This window comes from Chanos chanos, chromosome 6, assembly GCF_902362185.1.
Source record: "Chanos chanos chromosome 6, fChaCha1.1, whole genome shotgun sequence".
NCBI classification, from domain to species: domain Eukaryota; kingdom Metazoa; phylum Chordata; class Actinopteri; order Gonorynchiformes; family Chanidae; genus Chanos; species Chanos chanos.
In genome coordinates, this window is record NC_044500.1 from 27,896,401 (window position 1) to 27,915,128 (window position 18,728).

The 18,728-nt window shown below is 41.6% G+C and overlaps 1 protein-coding gene across 1 annotated transcript; it reads right to left on the bottom strand.

Annotated features, from left to right (window-relative positions):
• Positions 1 to 2,882: 2,882 nt before the first annotated feature.
• On the bottom strand, positions 2,883 to 8,517 carry pacsin1b (protein kinase C and casein kinase substrate in neurons 1b). The gene is made up of 9 exons (XM_030777488.1): positions 8,455 to 8,517; positions 7,348 to 7,504; positions 6,773 to 7,008; positions 6,406 to 6,561; positions 5,231 to 5,406; positions 4,659 to 4,779; positions 4,386 to 4,510; positions 3,713 to 3,915; positions 2,883 to 2,992 (listed from the first exon to the last, which is right to left on the bottom strand). Exons 1-9 carry the CDS (start codon positions 8,515 to 8,517, stop codon positions 2,883 to 2,885), a joined length of 1,347 nt encoding a protein of 448 aa, XP_030633348.1.
• Between the last annotated feature and the right edge of the window lie 10,211 nt (positions 8,518 to 18,728).

Consider the following 18,728-nt stretch of genomic DNA (forward strand, 5'->3'; position numbering starts at 1 on the left):
TCATCTTTGTAAAATAATACTTCTCTCAGTGGTGACACTGATTGACTTTAAAATCACTGTGCAGCCACACCTCAATAGTGTTACAAATGCTCTAACCAGTCTCACACCCTTTCAGTTGTGTGTATACTTTCTATGAAACTCTTGTTGTGCTCTTTTAACTGAGTAAAACAAGAAGGGGGGGCGGGCAGCGTATCATTAAAGCAGCACTGTTTCCTTCTCCTGATCACCCTCTACAGGTTGTAATAGCTGTGTAGGAGTCCATGAGGGATCACACCCTTTCTTCATTATTCACTTCATTCACTCTGTAAGGGACAGTCACCAGAACAAATCTGGAAATGGTTATAGAACTTTCATTGTCTTCAATGTCAATATTTTCTTTTTCAAAATGATCAAACATTAAGCATAAAGGGGAAAAAAAGCTGCTTCAAAAAATGTCCAACCTTTACCACAGTGCAAACATTTCCTTCAACACTACAAGTGAAACATTCTCTGTACTTTTTCTGGACACGTTCCAACATATATTTTTCAAAATACAGATCATAAATAAAGGTGGAAAGTATTCAGTGATGCAGAAAATTCCTTCACAGAAACAGACTACAGCGGCACAGTGACACGGTGGGTAGCGCCGTCACCTCACAGCAAGAACGTCTTGGGTTCCATTCCTGGCTGGGCGGCCAGGGTCCTTTCTGCGTGGAGTTTGCATGTTCTCCCTGTGTCTGCGTTGGTTTCCCCCCACAATCCAAGGACATGCAGGTTAGGTGAATTGGAGACACTAAATTGCCCCCAGGTATGAGTGTGTTTGTCTGTGTGTCTGCCTTGAGCTGGACTGGCGACCTGTCCAGGGTGTTTCTCTGCTTTCACCCTATGAGCGCTGGGATAGGCTCCTGCAACCCTGATTAGGATTAATGGCTTAGATACTGAGTGAGCGTGAGTGAGAAACAGGCTAGGCCAGTTATTGTTGTTGTTTGTAGTTTATTTTTGATTGAAATCTTTTATTGAACAGTCACTACACCAGTTTGGAGATGAGGACATAGCACTTCATCTTAAACATACATATATGTTCCCATCCATTCTCATGTACCTCCTTAAAAATGAGCAAAAGAGCGTAAAAGAGTGTCAAATCGGTTTCAGCACATCTCTCTCCTGTACTGCTTGTGATGTGCTTACATGTCAGGACCAACTCAACAGTTCAGGGATGGTTTTGAGACACACATTATCATATTAATAAAACCCAAAGTGTAAATAAAAATGTGCTGCCAGTCAAAATCTCTATCACAGTTGAATTAAAAAAAAGAAAAAAAAAACATGCACTGATCTCAAACATCCTTCGGACTCTGGAACTGGCACAGTTGGGAGACTATTGTACATTTGTGTGACTTGCAGCTGAGAATGTCAAATCTTAACTTTTTCACCCTGGGCAATTTCTTTTCTGACTGACATTTCCTGATGGGGTTTCTTGTATGTCTGATTACATTTCACAGTCGCCAACATTTGTCAACGTCAAGACTACTCTTGTGACATAACGTTTACCTCGAACCGAATTTCCACACAGGGCTGCTAAGAGGGCCCGATGAGGAGCTTTGTTTACTAAAGGAGGTGTGTATATGGAAAGGTCTATAAGAGCATCACTGTGGTCTCCTCAGCCTTAAACATGATTAAACAATTTGACAAGTAATTTGACAAGTGTAAACAATGAAGACATCAACTGCAGATCATCATTTGGATAAATAGCATAGATGGTTAAAATGTCTTATACATGTCACCATAAAATGAGGCTGAATTGGACTTGGAGCAATTTGGTTTCTCAGCACCGAAATCAAAACGATTATATTGGCCTAAACAGGGGAGACAAACCGGAAAAAAAGACAGAACATAAAAGTGAAAAAAGAAAGAGTCATAAAAAAGAAGTGCCTGAGAAGGTCTCCAGAGAAAGGGATTTGGGACCTTCAGAAGTGAAGCAGTGCAGAGGTCAGGACCAGTGATGGGTCCTGCCTGTGCTGCAGCGACTGACACGATCAGAACCAACCTTGTGGCCCATGCTGTCAAGTGACTGGACTTTCAGACAGAGAGAGAGAGGACTGAAACATCAAATGCTCTAGCATGTACGTCAGTCAGGAACAGAACCAAAAAAAAAAAGAATCCAACACTGAGACACTCTCTCTTTTGCCATTACATTAACCAGAACTGTATGGGCATAGCACTGAGACTGTTGCATAAAAAAAACCAAAACAATAATAATAATAATAATAATAATAATCAAATATACACATTGCATAGCTCATTCTTGCTATGCAGACTTCAATGACTACATTACACTGACAGTGTTTGGTTACAGGAGAACGTACGCATACACAAACGTCAACTGCACACAGATTCATACTGAACACAGCTACATAAACACGCAAAAGAAAGAAAAAAAACCTCTTCCTGCCCTGCTGGAATAGTGGTGTATTACTGATATGTATACTCTGTCAGGTTCTCATACACATTTTTCCTCCAGTCCCACCAAACAAACATACATACAGACATATGTGTACACACACATATATATATACGTATGTACGTATGTATGTATTTATACACACATGCACACACACACACACACACACACACACACACACACACACACACACACACACACACACACACACATATATATATATATATATATGTAGTGTGGATGTATTCTGTCTGTCTTGTCCAGTCTGTGACCCTTTTTAAACATCTGTCTTTTTAAGCTATGGTGCTACTGGAGAGTTGTTTAAGAGACTGCTGAGCAAGTCTGTGAGGCAGGGAGAGTGTTGCTCATGACTCTCAGTTTATGTGCAGTTGGACTGTGCAGTCAGGGGGGTGGGGTTGTCCTCCGTACAGTGTAAAGGAACTTAGACGGGCTCAACGTAGTTGGCTGGGTACAGGCCCGTCTGCCCGCTGTCCAGACGTCCTTTACACCAGCCCTGTTCGTCCTCGTCTTCCAGTTTGGTCAGCTCGTCTCCTGGCAGGGTGAGAGAGAGGGCGGTCCAGTGAGATCAAAAGTTTGTAGGCTGCCACAGTTTATTTAGATTCACGTACGTTGTGTACATTTTCTACTATCTTGACTCGGACAGGCAATGTTGTTTAAAAGTTAAACTGTCATTGGAAACATTTTGAATCACCCAAGACAATTATTACATCATTCTAAACTCACATCATGGTAATACAGGAGGAGAAATATAGTAATACGGTGATACCTGTACACACTGATACACAGATCTTACAGACATATCTGAATGCCCCAATGTGGCTAAAACATTGTCTCCCTTCCTGCTGGGAACAGAGGTAAGGGCTTCAAACACAAAAAAACTATGTCATAACTTCTAGTGCTAAGTTATTAATTACTTTACTATGTTATGTGTGTAGAAATGCTACTGAATTGGGAGTATGAAATTCAACAGTCCTGTGTGACTCATATACCCGCCCTGTAAATGGGAGAGGAAAGGTTAACAGTCTGGATAGGATGATTAAAGGATCGCCTATTGACTCAAACCACAGTGCTGATATTTCATTATCCGCTGCAGCACAAGACCACTGCACTTTTATTTGTAAGTATGTTCAATGTAGAATAAACCAATAAATAAACCAATTTATTGACTGATACAGGCTCTTGCAGGCACCTGAGAACAGTGGAAATTTATTCCATATTCAGTATGGTTGTGAATGGAATGGAGGTCCTAACCTGCTTTAAAGGTGAGTTCATCCTGCTCTTGGCCGTCGTAATCATACAGTGCCCTCACTCTGACTCCCTTCTCCGACTCCTCCTCAAATGGGTTTCCTCTCCCGTTGGTCTCAACGGCGACGGTGGCCGCGGTGGCGGCCGGCTGCTCCTCGTCCGACCACTCCGCGGGGTACGTCTGCTGATTCTTCTCATAACTGCTCACACTGAAGACAACAGACAGGGACGCTTTCAGTCTGAATGGCCGTACGACCGAGAGGACACATCTCCTGTATTCTATGTGTATTGATCAGCCTCTACTGAAATTACAATGACGCGTTGTGTAGGTTGTTAAGCTTGCATTAACTTTACTGGCATTTACTTACAAATTACTGTATGTGTGACTTGTGTACATGTATGCAGTTTTTTTCAGATGCACAATGCATAGATGGTTCTATTCCACTCTACTCGGTTCTACAGGCCTGTTCCATAGATACAGAATATGACGAGGTCATTTCATTCCTTTGCATTAAAGCTGCTGAGCAGAGTTCTTTTTTTACTGTCTCTTTCTATACCGTCAGACTCAGTCCTGAAAATCTGGCTGAGACCATGGTTAACCGTACCTGATAGTGTGTGTTTGTCACCTAACAAACTCGAAGTGAGATAAGCAGTTTACTGTCAGGAGACGTTTGGTTACCTGCTCCGGTCGGCCTGCGTCACATGATCTCCTGCTGCTGACACGTGGGTAAGCGTGACCCCGTCATGGTTCTTCTTCACCTTCTCTTTTTTGCTGATGTTATGGGTCAGGTCTGGGTTATACTCCTAACAGAGACATTAGACATCAAGACATTAACCCTAACCTTAAAATTAACACTAACCAAATACAAAGCAATTATTCCTTGATAAATAGTTTAATTCTGCAATATGTTGCTTGTTCACAGGGAATGGTGATAGGAGTCCAGTCCAGTACCTCAAACTGGGGCCAATTCATGTGCATGCCTGGGCCGTGGGTGTTACTGAACCATTTAAGATCCTCCTGAGCACTGGCTGCATTAATGGTCTGCTCCAGGTCCCGGTACACTGTGGCATAACTGTCCCCGGGCAGCAAAGAGTTAAACACATTCAAATGATCTGAAGAAATCTCAGTCTATACAAACAATCACTTACTGTTAAATACTCATTCCACACTGAATGTTTGTATTTCATAATTAAAACAGAATGTGTAGTTTGTTACTGTGATAAAAATGAATGGAAAAAAAAATCATTTTCATATTTTTCTTTTAAAACAAAACAACACAATACAAAACAAACACTATTGATTATTAGAACTGAGAATACTTATTGGAACATTATCAAATACTACCACTGCGATGGGCACAGATGATTACCAAAAGTGATGGATTATCAATATTTTCTCACAGCTAACTGAGTAAATATAAAAAGTAGTTTTAAGATAGTTGGGTAGGAGGAACGTTGGTGTTTTCCACTCTGCCAATGAGAGAGCAGTGACACTTTTGGTTAGAGGTCGACTGAGTTACTGACCTTTGGTTCTCTGTGAGGTTGAGGTGACGTTTAACATCCAGCAGCACCTCTCTGAGGAAGCTCAGTCGTTTCTCCTCAAACTGCTGACATTGTTCAAACACCTGCTCCATGTTCTCCATGTACTGAGGAGTACATTTACCCAACTCCTCCAGAGCTTTCTCATACTTCTCCTTGGCCTGACAGACAAAGCAGACGCCAACAAATCAAAAAAACAACCCTAAATGAAACACACACACACTCTCCCTGAACGAATAGGCTATCTCGATTAACAGATCAACGCACCAGAGTCAAGAACTTTTTCCTTAGCTACCAAGAAAAAGAAAACAAAAAGAAAACAACCTAAAGCTGCACCTATCTTTAGTCATTTTAATGAGCACACTTCCAATTACGTAAGAGCCCACTTCTAAAACAGACACGATCCGCCTCTTATATTCCTTATATTCCTCCAAGTCCTCCAGCGTGACTAATCTAGACTAATGGTGGCATTAAATGTTTTCTGACAGGGTATGGACAGACGCCGTGGGCCTCAGGGGGACGGTGGTGACTGTGATGAACACAAAGTGGGGTTAAAGGTTAATGAATTGGCTTTATGCTGTCTTTAAGGAGACACAGTTGAGGGGTCAGATTTGCCCCCCCCCCCCCCCCCCCCCCCCCTACTAAATGGGTCAAGGGCAAAGCTATGACATCACCAAAGGTTGAGGGGCATAAAAAAAGGCTGCCATGACAATAAATGAATGATGGAATTGGTTAGAAACGAAGCCAGATGCTGTTTAGTGTTTCATGAGCTCAAACACTGCCAGCACAATGAGGTTTTCTCTTTTCATCAATTAGAGTGCACTCCTATTTCCAAGAACTAGCTTGCATAATGTGCACATTTATAGTGGACCATGCTTTTTTAGCAACTACAAATAGAATTCTTAGCATAATTGATTAGTCTATTTATATATTAGTGTGATCTAATTTAATTTTGTTAAGACAGCTGTTATCATAAAGGTGACATTATATCGCCTGACATGATATTACAACATATCATTATGTAACTTACACACAGATTCAAAGTAATGAAAAATTCCATAACGTTCACTTAGTGCATGTGGAGATGTAGAAAACTGCTTATTGTTCTCTGACAGGAGGAGCTCAGTGTTTGTTGAGACAGAGAAGGCTAAGACGTTTACCTTCTGTACGTCGTTTTTACACTTGTCCACCTTCTCATGGAGTTTCTTCTGTTGGTCAGAGGTGACAGAGGACTCCCCCTTAACGTTAGCCTCGCGGCTGGATGCTACTTTCTCCTCCTTACACGCCATGTGGTAGGCTTTCTTTGCTGTCTCCAGCTGTGAGAAAAGAGAGGTTCTTTACCATATACTCAATGACCCATATTACACATTTACACACATTAACACTTCCGTGATTCTGGGACACCTTGGCTTTTGACAAAAATGCAGTAGAGAGGTTTATTTCCCACCATGGTGAAAGTGACACCACCATCACAACCACCAACAACAAACCCAACAACATTTGGGAGCTCTGTCTTTTTTCCCTCACCTCTTTAAGTTTTTTAGCCCAGGGTTTTTGGGCTTTCTTGAAGCCTTCCTCTGCCTCTTTGGTCTCCTTGAAGCCACCCATCATCTGTTTGTGGTAGGAGTCTTTCTGCCAGTTCTTTACCTTCTCAAAGTCCTCATTCAGCAGGCCATTCTTTACGTCCTGGTGCAAATCACTCACCTTTTCTGCCTCCATCATCAGAGCAATCCAGGCCCTCTCCACAGTACCATACTGAGGCCCTGAGAGAGAGAGAGATAGAGAGAAAGAGAGAGAGAGAAAGAAAGAAAGAAAGAAAGAAAGAAAGAAAGAAAGAAAGAAAGAAAGAAAGAAGAGTTGAAATAGCTGAAATATTTGTTTGAAACTCTTTTTGTATTCGGGTCTTGAATATCTAAAAACTTTCATGTTCAAGATAGACAGATAGATAGATAGATAGATAGATAGATAGATAGATAGATAGATAGATAGATAGATAGATAGATAGATAGATAGATAGATAGATAGATAGAAAGGTAGGCACTGTATGCTGTATGATGGAGAATTATTTCACCTCTGTTTGACCTCTGTGTCCTGTCTCATACCTTTGTCCACAAGCTGTCTCCACCTCTTAGACCAGTCAGTCAGCTGCTGGGCATAGGCCTTCTCTATTTTCGCACGTTCCTGTATGCAGTTCATCAGGTCATTACAGAGGCGATGACCATCATCAATTCGTTTCACAGTTCGCTTGTAGTTTCCCACCTAGAAAAAAAAAAAATAATCACATTTCAAAGAGCAGCAGTCATGCACGGAAGATAACCTACTGATAGAGAGCAATGATCGCTGATGTTTGGATGAGTCATAAACAGTTTGCTAAATATAGTCTGAGATATGCTCTTTGACGTGGATACAGGGGTTTGTAATATTTATACTGATGGGCAAGATCAAACTGACACCACACGACAAAAAGAGCTGCTACTTTGACGTACAAACGTTCGTTTGTGGTCTCGCTAGCATTTATCAACATGTATGGCCTTACCTGACACAACTCTAATCGATACGACTACAAGATGTTGCTATGGTAATGCCGATTTAATAAAAACAACAATGACAAATGCTTTGAACCCTACGCCCTACGCAGTCTACGTCATCACTCTTACACCAGCTTATCTATGACTGTCCAGTGACGCTCCTGTCTGTACACAGGGGTGTGGTTACACGTCACAGAGAAGAGAGCTGGTGAAGAGGTGGCTCATGATCAGCCATGTGGTATTATGAAATGATGGGTGTAATTGTGTCTCTCTGTGTGTGTGGGTGTGTGTGTGTGTGTGTGTGTGAGCTGTCTCTTTGTATTCTTGTTAAGATGTTAAGCAAGCAGCCGGAGGAGTCAGACATTGTCCATGTGAGCACACAGCCCAGTCACACACACACACACATATACACACACACACAAACGTAACACTTCCCATAAAAATGCTGTTCCATGGTAGTTCCAGCTTTCATCTCATTGTGATCAATTGTTTCATTTTATTATATCTACTACATTACTGAAGCTGTCTGTTAACTTGATGCACGAGAGTTACTGCTGACTATCTCCATTACTGCCTCAACTTGACAGAGAGGAGTATTCTCACATAATTTCAGATAAAAAAAGATCTTTTTTTTTTATTAAGAGTGATTTCATTGGTAGATTTGATCTTAGATTGACAGACCTCCCAGAAGCTGTCTGTAGTCTCCTCGAGACCAGCGGCTATCTCGTCATAGGCACCCGACATGCTGAAAGATTTGGCAGAACAGGCTTGAGTCTGAGGCTGAGTGCTGCAGCAACGTGATGTTCTTCATGCACTGAGAGAGAGAGCGAGAGAGAGAGAGAGAGAGAGAGAGAGAGAGAGAGAGAGAGGAGGACATCGTCGGTTTCAGATGTACCTTTACAATGAATTGTATGAGTTGTCCTCAGAACACCGCAGTGTGTGTGACATCATCCGCTGACCAGTAGTATTGAGAGTGCTATGTCAGTGTCTGGCATATTCTTTTAAGCACATCCTCATGAAAAGGGAGTAAAAAAGGGGGGGGGGGTGAAGCTGTGAAGAGCAGACATTACCCAGTGCAGTCATACATTTCTGTCAGATCAGGGTTACGATCTAAATCCCTGAGTATGAAGATTCAACCACTTATTCAGAGTATCCGATCCTACAAACTCCTACATTATGAATGAGTTGTCTCCAGTAACACACATTTCACCCTCGAGTGTGTGTGTGTGTGCGTGTGTGTGTGGATGACAAAACTCTCAACCTCTCTCTACAGTTAGCTGCCAGCAGGAAGAGTCCTCACTCAATCTTAAGACGATTTTCTGATGATTAATGGCTGTATTTAATAGTCATTGACTTATTTTTCTCTCTGACCCTGGGAAAAGTGACAGAAAAAAACAATATTTGAGCCTTCTGTGTTGTATCTGAGCTAATTATCCTTGGCCAGCCTTCCTCCTGTCTCACAAAGACATCTCAGGTTATCTCTGGGAATGAACATTCCGGAAATGACCAGAGCCTGTGCTAGTTCAAGTGTTAACAGTACTCAGTGTACTAGCACGCCCCACAAGGTTAAATTCAATTGACCCGCCTAACTCCTCATTGACTCTTTGACATGGACACTGCTTTCTGTTTCATTTTATGGTTTCAAACCCCAATGCCAACTAGTGTCAAGGGTTTGGGTTTTTCTCTGGTCCTTCCGTAAAGCATACCACTCCATCCGTCTCCAGGGAGAAAATGTTTCCATCGCTAGGAGAGAAACGTTATAATACATCTCCTGCCATCAGTTAGATGCAAGTGAAATGCGGTGATTAAACCTCCCTACAGACTGTTCTACTACAACAAGATTCAGAAAAAAAAGTATTAAAGTAAATCTATAATGGAGTGAATGAGGAGGACTGATACTGCAGGACCAATGGCTTTTTTAGCTGAAGTGAGTCAGTCAGGGGACATCCATCTCTGAGCTGGAACAGAAATATCCTCCTGCACAGGAAGAGGAAATTCTATTATCTTTGATAGTGTACATATACTGTGGGCAAAATTCACAGAACAGGGGTTTCAATACGTCCTGTTTTGAAACTCCTGTACAGAGTTAAATATATTACACAACACAATTTATAAAGGGTCAGTTGATCTGACTTTCTAAAAGGAAAAAAAAACCTTTATTCCAAACATAGTGACACAGTCAAGAATGCACTGAAATTCTTCGAGATCATATATCCATGGTTAAATTGAGCTTATAGGTTTATAAGATTATCTGTGTATATTGCTCTATAACTCCACATACTAAATCCCCACACATTACGTGGCCACATAAGCTTGTATTACAGATTATGATATAAATTACAGGCTTCAGAAAAGAGGAGCCCTCCAGATTAAAATACGGTTTTAACTCTTGAAAGCTGAGTAGACTGTTTACACCCAACAGGTGCTGAAGAATATGAATTGAGTTATCAGACAATGCCGCACAGAGGAAGAACTGTGGGTGAAAAACTAAATGTCCTGAGACAGGCCTTTCTCCATCCCTAACATTCATGCGTCATTCAACCACTCTCCAAACAGACATTAATTTAACTAGTACGGACCCAGGATGAGTCATACCCTCACTCATTGTAAGAACATGAAATAAAATATTTAGTTTCACTAATATTCTTTTAATAATGCATCAAGGAGATGAAGCCCACAAACCAAACCGCTATTTGCTAGAAAAGAGAGGAAAGAGCCAGTGTTGTAATAAAAAGCAGCTAATCCATGCCTGGAACCTAATACTTTGGTAATTGTCTTCCTGAAGAATACCTCCACAGTAAGCAGCAATCCCCACCCTTTACTCAGTGATAGAAATCCTGAATGAACTAGAATTATCCATTAAGCCAATGTTACGGAAGACAAGTAGAAAATGTAGAAAAAAGACGTATTGAACAAAAAAAGAAAATAGAGGGAGTAGGAGGAGACCCATAAGGACACGTGATAGAGCCGACGGCTAATGTAAGCAATTCACCGACACCTGACGGAACAACACACAAAACAAATGTCACATTGAACATCTTTTCCTTCACTGAGACATCCTTCACTAAAATCCCTCCTGCTTTTTCCCTGACGTTTCAGACCAGACAAATCAGGAAGATTTGTACACTGTGTTCATCCCGCTCTGCTGCTCATCACAATGTGAGAACAAGTAAAAGTCGTGACTCTTTACCAGCTGAAGACCCCAATTTGGGGGGGAGGGGGGTGGAGCTCTGCCTAACAGACACATGGCGGGAGAGTGGATGGGTGGGAGGGGAATTAGAGAATACTTGTTTAAGTGGAGGCAGAGGGGGGGAGGGGCAAGAGGGGGGAGTGTGGGTATTTGGGTCAGTTTAAACCAATGGGAACATCCGAGACTCAACAATAGGGAGAGGGAAAGAAAGAGAGAGAACAGAATGAGACAAAAAAGCAGGAAATTTGTTTTCTTTTTTTTTTTCCTTTTCAAACCAGATGAGGTGACAGTAAATGTGATCAACTGTCCAACAGCTACACCAGAATGAATGTGTGACACATGGTAGTCTATTAGAGCATTTTTATCCTACTCTATGCTTGGTTAATCCATTTGAGTGGCCAGAGGCAGGTTTTGTCCTGGAACTGTGCTGGCGTGACAAGGGCTATACTTAAACGTGTATTTACCTCCACATCTAGGCAACCAGTTAGCCTGGCAAATAACAACAGCCTTTCTTTCCCTTTCATCTTTTATGAACTCCAAGGAAAATAAAACTGCATGAAGAACACAAACTCACATGCTCATCATTGTCCTTCCAGCGAATGGCAAAGACACACACACACACACACACACACACACACACACAATTAAAAGCTAGGCTCATTTAACTGGTCACATCACTAAAAGCTAGCTCAGCCGCTGAACAAAAGAGAGGACTTTGAACATGCCTGTTAAAATCACTGCTTCTCATTCCTCTGGCAACGTCATCAAATCTTGACAGTCTTGGATGAACATCAGAAAATACTATCACACTTTGTTCCCTTGCTGTGAAATTACCTAGATTTGCTCTTACTGACTGGACAAAAAGGATGATGATAAATCTGATAATCACAAAGAGGGTAAACATGCAAGAACTATGCACCTTACAGACTTTTAAGCATTTATCAATCCAGCATACACAAATCACCGTAACACCAATAATCAATAAGAACTCATTTCATACATAAATACATGCACTTTCCCTCACACACATGCTCAGCGTGCACTACCAGATAAACACACACACACACACACACACACACACACACACACACACACACGTACACACACATACAACGCAGCTTGTGTTTCCCTCTCACGGGTTCACAGCTAACACATCCCTGTGTGTAGACAAACATGGCACAATGCCCCTGCAGCACCTGCACACAGCCTTGCATTCACAACAACGCCACACAAAGCGCACACGCACGCACACACACACACACACGTCCGTCTCATTCACCAAACCGATATTAACACACGCAACCAGCACAAACAGCATAGAGACAGAAAGCCAGTTCATCCCGAGCAGAGCACACGCAGCCTCCATCACAACAACAAAAGCTTACCCTCGCTCCTCCATTAGAGTGAAGCACTGACTGCCTACAGATCCAAGGCACGTGGGTCTCCCCCAATCACCAATCAGGGTACCTCAGCCCTCTCCCTGTGTGTTAACGCTGTCCTCAGCCTCCCTCTAAACGTGGCTCTGTCCGCTGAGCCGAGCAGCCACGGCTGTTATCGTCAGAATTCACCCTTTGCAGTCAAAAGGCTGCATCAATGCATGTGTGAGGTAATATGTGGTGTGCGTTAGCATGCCTCTGTGGAGGCTGTGCATGTTTGTGAATGGTAGAGAGCTAATCCGGTCAGATTCTGCTTGAATGAGTTTCAGACTGAAGGGTGTGGGGGTGGAGCAGGTGGGTGACACAGGGGCAAAAAGGGGGGGGGGCAGGGAGGAAGAGAAAAATCAAGATCCTTTCTTTACCCTGATGCCACAACCCTTAGGTTGATGGATGTGAGAGTTCACTACTGCTTAAGAAGAGGAGAAGAGAATGGAAGAGAAGAGAAGAGAAGAGAAGAGAAGAGAAGAGAAGAGAAGAGAAGAGAAGAGAAGAGAAGAGAGTAAATTAATTATGAATATCAATACAGTTGAAGAAACACATATGCCCTGATATGCATAGTGATATGAATCAAACATTAACTATGACCTTCATGATGTTAAATAACAAATGATCCTGAATATTTGGCAGGACATGCAGAAAAAAAGTGACAAAATGCCAAACTAAGAAAATGGCCTTTGGTTTTCATTCCCTCTGTTAAGACCATAAAATGAGTTAAAGAGGGCCAGATCTCTTTAAGCACTGATTTAATTACATATCATTAATGTCAGCAACACATTGCTGTTTTTATCTGGCTATTCAGATAGCTAAGAAAACCTCAGGGAGGCTTTTTTTTCTGTGTCACTTCAAACATTCATAACAGCCAAAGTTATAAAATTGCCACCATCCTGTTACACAAAATGAGAGAAGGAATTTGAAGTATGCTGTTGAACCATTGTTCGCTATGTTATCTTATCTGTCTGGGTGCCCAAGAGATGTACAAAGTCTGAAGGTAAAATTTTTACGCCCCAGCTCATAACTGCACTCTCCACATTGCCCATTCATTCTACTGCAGTGAGTAAATTGATACAAATCTAACACTGAAGCTAGGAATAGTGACATCACCCCATAGTTAAATATGAATCATGTGGAGGAAAATGCATTCTTTAACGTCATAAAACATTGACAGACAAATGTCATAAACCCACCTTGTTGGATTTCAAGTAGTCTAACTTTCAGTCAGCACGACTTCAGTTTGAAAGAGGCAGGGACAGATTCAGGCTGCTTTCTATGTTTTTGCTAGTAGTTTTAGTTGTACTGTATGTCTGATTTTTTAAAAAAAAAAAATATACACACACACACACACACACATAATAACTGACCAGCAGTCAGCATCTTTTTTCTGACATAAATATCAGTTATTATGCGACAACTGCATCATCTCCAGAGAGAAACAACCACTCAGTAACTGCCCAACCATTTGAATACTTACAGCTCACTGTGTTCATACAGACTACAAACACCCACACATCAGAATATAAAAAATATGTAAAACAGTCAGTCCCGATGCAATATAAGATAAACAAGCCAGAGGAAAGCTTGGATTTTCAAAATGCAATTTGCACAGCAAATTATCTGGTGTTTTGCAAAATGACATCCAAGTGGCACAAAGTAAAAACTGAGCAGAAACCACTGTAATAATGCTAATGTCTGTTTTTGTCAAGAGGGCACATGAGCACACACACACACACACACACACGCACACATACACACACACTCAAGCCGAGGTGAGGTGAGGCTATGAAGTGATTGATGTATGCTAGGCAGGACAGGCTGCAGAATGCAGGCACGGAGCCCAAGCATTAGCCAGAACTCCTCAGTACAATTCCACTGCACCACGACACACACACACCATAATAAACATCAGCACACGCTGAGCAAAAGAATCAGCAAACACGCCATAATAAACATCAGCACACGCTGAGCAAAAGAATCAGCAAACACGCCATAATAAACATCAGCACACGCTGAGCTAAAGAATCAGCAAACACACCCCTTTACGTTATCCTCAGCTCCACGCACTCACAGCAGAAATCTAGAGGACCAGAGCACGAGGGTAATTTTATATCAAGCATCACATGTTTTATCTTTTGACTGGCTATGCTGTCATGTGACTACAACATTAAGGTCTGAGTACTCAGGCACCACACATTTTGTTGGCAAGACCTGCTCAGAGAAACAGGAGGTGGTGTGTACGTGTTTATGAGGACCCATTAGAGGTGTGTGATGTTCTCCAGTAAGAGACAGCTACTGAATGACTTCTAAATACTGCATATAAACATTTTTTTCCTTTGCAAACGTCATGTCTAAACTGTAAACAGACTGGAGCAAGCTATCCTCTCCAGTTCTAGTGGGTCAGGTTAAATGCATTGTGCTGTGGCGTAATGTGCGATTCAGTTTACTTTAGTTGAGCTGTACTTTCTCCAGTGGCTGACGCTCTTCTTGGTGCAGTGTCCCGACCACTGCAGCAGACATGTGGCCCTGCAAATCAGTGCCCCTCAAGGTCAGAGCTACTGCCAGTGCTCCAACGGAGTGCATAGCAGGTCTGACTTAGCTTCTCTGCATGCTAAAGGAACCCCTCCGGTTCTCTCACGTGACATTCGGTAGCAGACGCAAGCTGGACGAAGCTGACCCTCTTCTGGCACCGCGTTCTGGAACGACGCATCCGTGGCATCTTGGCACAGACTGCGCCACTGCAGAACTCCGCTGTTCCTGGACAGAGAAGGGCCTCGCTTCTCTCATCATATCCACCTTTCTATACATAGAGTCTTGGCTCATGAATTATTCAGTGTTCTCCGTTAAAGGATCACAGTGAAGACGAGGCCTGCTACAGTAAGGAGGCTGAGAAAGGGTCAGAGTTCCATCACCTCTGCCAGAAGAGTCCTGACTGACATCTTTAATGCATTTCTGTATCAATATGAAGTTATTCTCCTTGTTATTACTCTGGTTACATTTAGTGTTGTCATTGAGTAACAAGTGTCTTGTGGTATTATCATAGTTCCAGTTACTGGCTGCAAGATAAGTTGTTCTGATGTTACTTGCATTAGGGACATTTATATTGGGTTGGGTGTGTGTGTGTGTGTGCGTAGTAGATAGCATAACACTCTAATCTGGTAGAGCTAATATTTACCAGGCAAACAGAGAAAAATGCGGATCCTAGTCAGACAATCTAATTTAAAGACATTGATTTGACGAGACTGTCGTCCTCTCAGTGTGATAGAGCCTTCTCTCTTTACCCCGATACCAAGAACAGCCTGCTTCTATAAATAAAACACACATCCAACTACGCCGGTCTGAAACCAAACACTAAGACCCAAAGCCACCGCACAGTCCAATACACAAAGGATAACCTGTGTCAAAGAGGCTTAAGGCATTCACTCAGAAGTTTGAGTTTCCAGAAATCTCTTGTTTTTGCATCTGTGTTCAGCTGAGTCCGTCACAGGTAGGCACTCCCAAGGTAAAATTACAGCTTAAAAGTTACAGAGACCAGGAAATAGCAATTCAATATTCCAACTCTGACAAGGGTTTTTATATCGTAACCATTTCAAATGTTTAGTATTTCATTCCCGGAAAACGTTAAACACTAAGAAAAAAAAGGGTTTCAGGCATCCACATAACGTGTGATGGAAAGAGGCGCATATTGTCTCATCATAGAGTCACATTTGCATCACACAAGGACATGCATTTACATAACTGAGGTTATTTATAGGTTATAGAACTATATAAATTATTCGACTGACAGTATGTGGCTCTGTATTACGGCTGTACAATAAGAGTGAATGATAATTTCTCACCTGTGTCACCCAGTCTACAGGGCTGGTCGTTAACAAACTGCTCAGGGACGTGTCACAGACCAAGAAAGTAGGAGAGCAACTCCATGCCACACCCTACTGTCAAAGGCACTTTCTCAAACTCTCTCTCTCTCTCTCTCTCTCTCCCTCCGTCCCTCTTCCTCTTCCTAACTCCTAGCAAACTGAACTTTGACAGCCCCTCCCAAGACAGCTCTGACAGTCAATCATTACCCAGCCAGCTGAGTGGCTACTCCTGTGCACAGACACTCAGAGAGCGTCTTGAGGAGTCAAACGGTAAAGGAAGACATGAGAGAAATGTCAGGTGAATGTTGGTGTGACAAGATGTCACTATGACCACAACGAATCAACAGATGAATCGATCCACTAATGCTCTGCATCAAACCAATCATCACATACTTTCTTTTGTTCAATGATTGTTAAGTGCTTAAAAAAAAAGACAAACAAGGAAAATGTTTATCATGTAAATGACTTACCAACCCACCACAAACTGAACCGAGTCATCTCAATAAGATGTAACCCGTTAAAACAGCTTGTTATCTTTTCTTCTCCCTCAGAGTTCTAGATACTACTTGAATAGAGCAAACACTTCATTGCTGCTAGTCCAGAGAAATATGTGTAAAACAGCTCTAATCACCCAGGTCAGATATGGACACAAAATGAGGACAACAAGGCAGGAAACCGGAGGCCAGTGGATGAGACAGTGGGTCAGTGGAACTCAGCTAACCACAGGAAGCAATCCATAACATTGATTACCCAGTAAATGGAAGCCTATCACCTTTTTTTTGTACAGACCCAGAAATGTGTCTACATTTGGCTCAGCCAACTCTCAACAGTCCAGTGTCCTGCAAAGAGTTTTGGCTAATGTTCTGACTGGGCTCCAGTGTTTCCGCCCGTTATGGATCGAACCCGCACATAACCCTGATAGCACAACAACTCTTTCATTAAGTATCTACCCTGTCTGCCTGCCAAAAACTTTCCATTCAATTTAAAATTAATCTAGAGGCTAATGACAGCCATAGACCTTGACCATAGATCAACAAACTCCCAGAATGTGTTGTTGACTAAAATACCATCCAACACTGAAAGTGTTGCCTACAACTTAATTAGACAATTAGAGAGTTTTTTTATTATTTTTTTTTTTTTAAAGTGTGAGGGGTTTTCAAGGTTTGTTGCTTATGTAGAAGACCATTTTTTTGCTCTATAGGCCGCTTTCACAGAAAATGCATTGAAATTTCAAACAAAAGTTGCTAAATATGTTAGTTCGTTAGTTCTGAACTAGTTCTGCTGCATCAATTGTCTTGCATGGACTATTGGTCAAATCATGTTTGGAACTGGATGTGTGGAATGAGCTCTCAGAATGCATACAACATACTGATATACATTATGGTTTGTTAGTTGTGAATATATTTTTCAACCTGTACCTCCCGTATATAGAGAACATTGTGAAAGTGACACCATATTTGTTTTTTCTGCTGTTTACAGTAGAGGCTGGGTTTCCAGTTCTAGTTTATTTAACTATTGTTACGTTGCGTAGTTTGATTACAATGAGCTATTTTTTTTCTTTTTTGTTTTTGTGAATTTAGAATATTGAGCTGTAAACCCTCAATTTCCTTTTCTCTTTTTCACATAATTTCTCAACTGATTCAGAAGACTAAATCTTGTCCAGATTGTACATCAAGAAGGAAAATCCACAAAGTTCTTTAACGAGCCATAGCTATCTAAAGGAATCAAAACTGGAAAACTGTGTTGTCTTGAAACCTGAGAAATACAAGTAGTGCACAGCAGTGCAACACCAGGCTGCCCAGTGTACTAATATAGCACTTACAGTGCTAATACAATCACCCTGTCCTGAATGTCACTGTTGTCTGGTAATAGTGCATCATAAAATCCATCAAGAAATACACCACACAGATAACCCTGCTGATATATGCCAGCAAAGAAAATCAGTCATTTCTGGTCTTAAACCTGTAGCACACTGCAAGCTAAGGAAAACCAAAGTGAAAGAGGAATTTTTATAATGTATTTTTACAGTAGGAGTCTGTCATGGTGTGGTGCATTCTTTGTAAGGAGACGGGGGTTCTCTCACGAACCCTGTTATGTCACCCTTTATAGTCCGATTTTTGTTTTTGGTGTCAACAACTGTCAGCTGCTGTCCAGTGTCAGAGGCGTAGCCAGGGACTGTCAGAAAACAGAGCATAAGTAAATATTTGTCCCAACTTTACAGGACTGCATGAATGACATTGTGGTTTTGGTTGGGTAAACCTGAATGTGTTAGATAGCTGGAAAAATATTTTTTTTTGGCTAAGACATGTTAAGGCTGTGGCATTATTTGTAAAAGCTGTTTATCGTAACACGGGTAATTTGAGATGAAAAATGAGTGAATTTATGACAAACCATGATGAGAAGAACCTCTCGTATTCAAAAGCAACAGTCTGAGCAGAGTACTTCCTGAAAAGTTAGCTTATTGTCAATACAAACAGA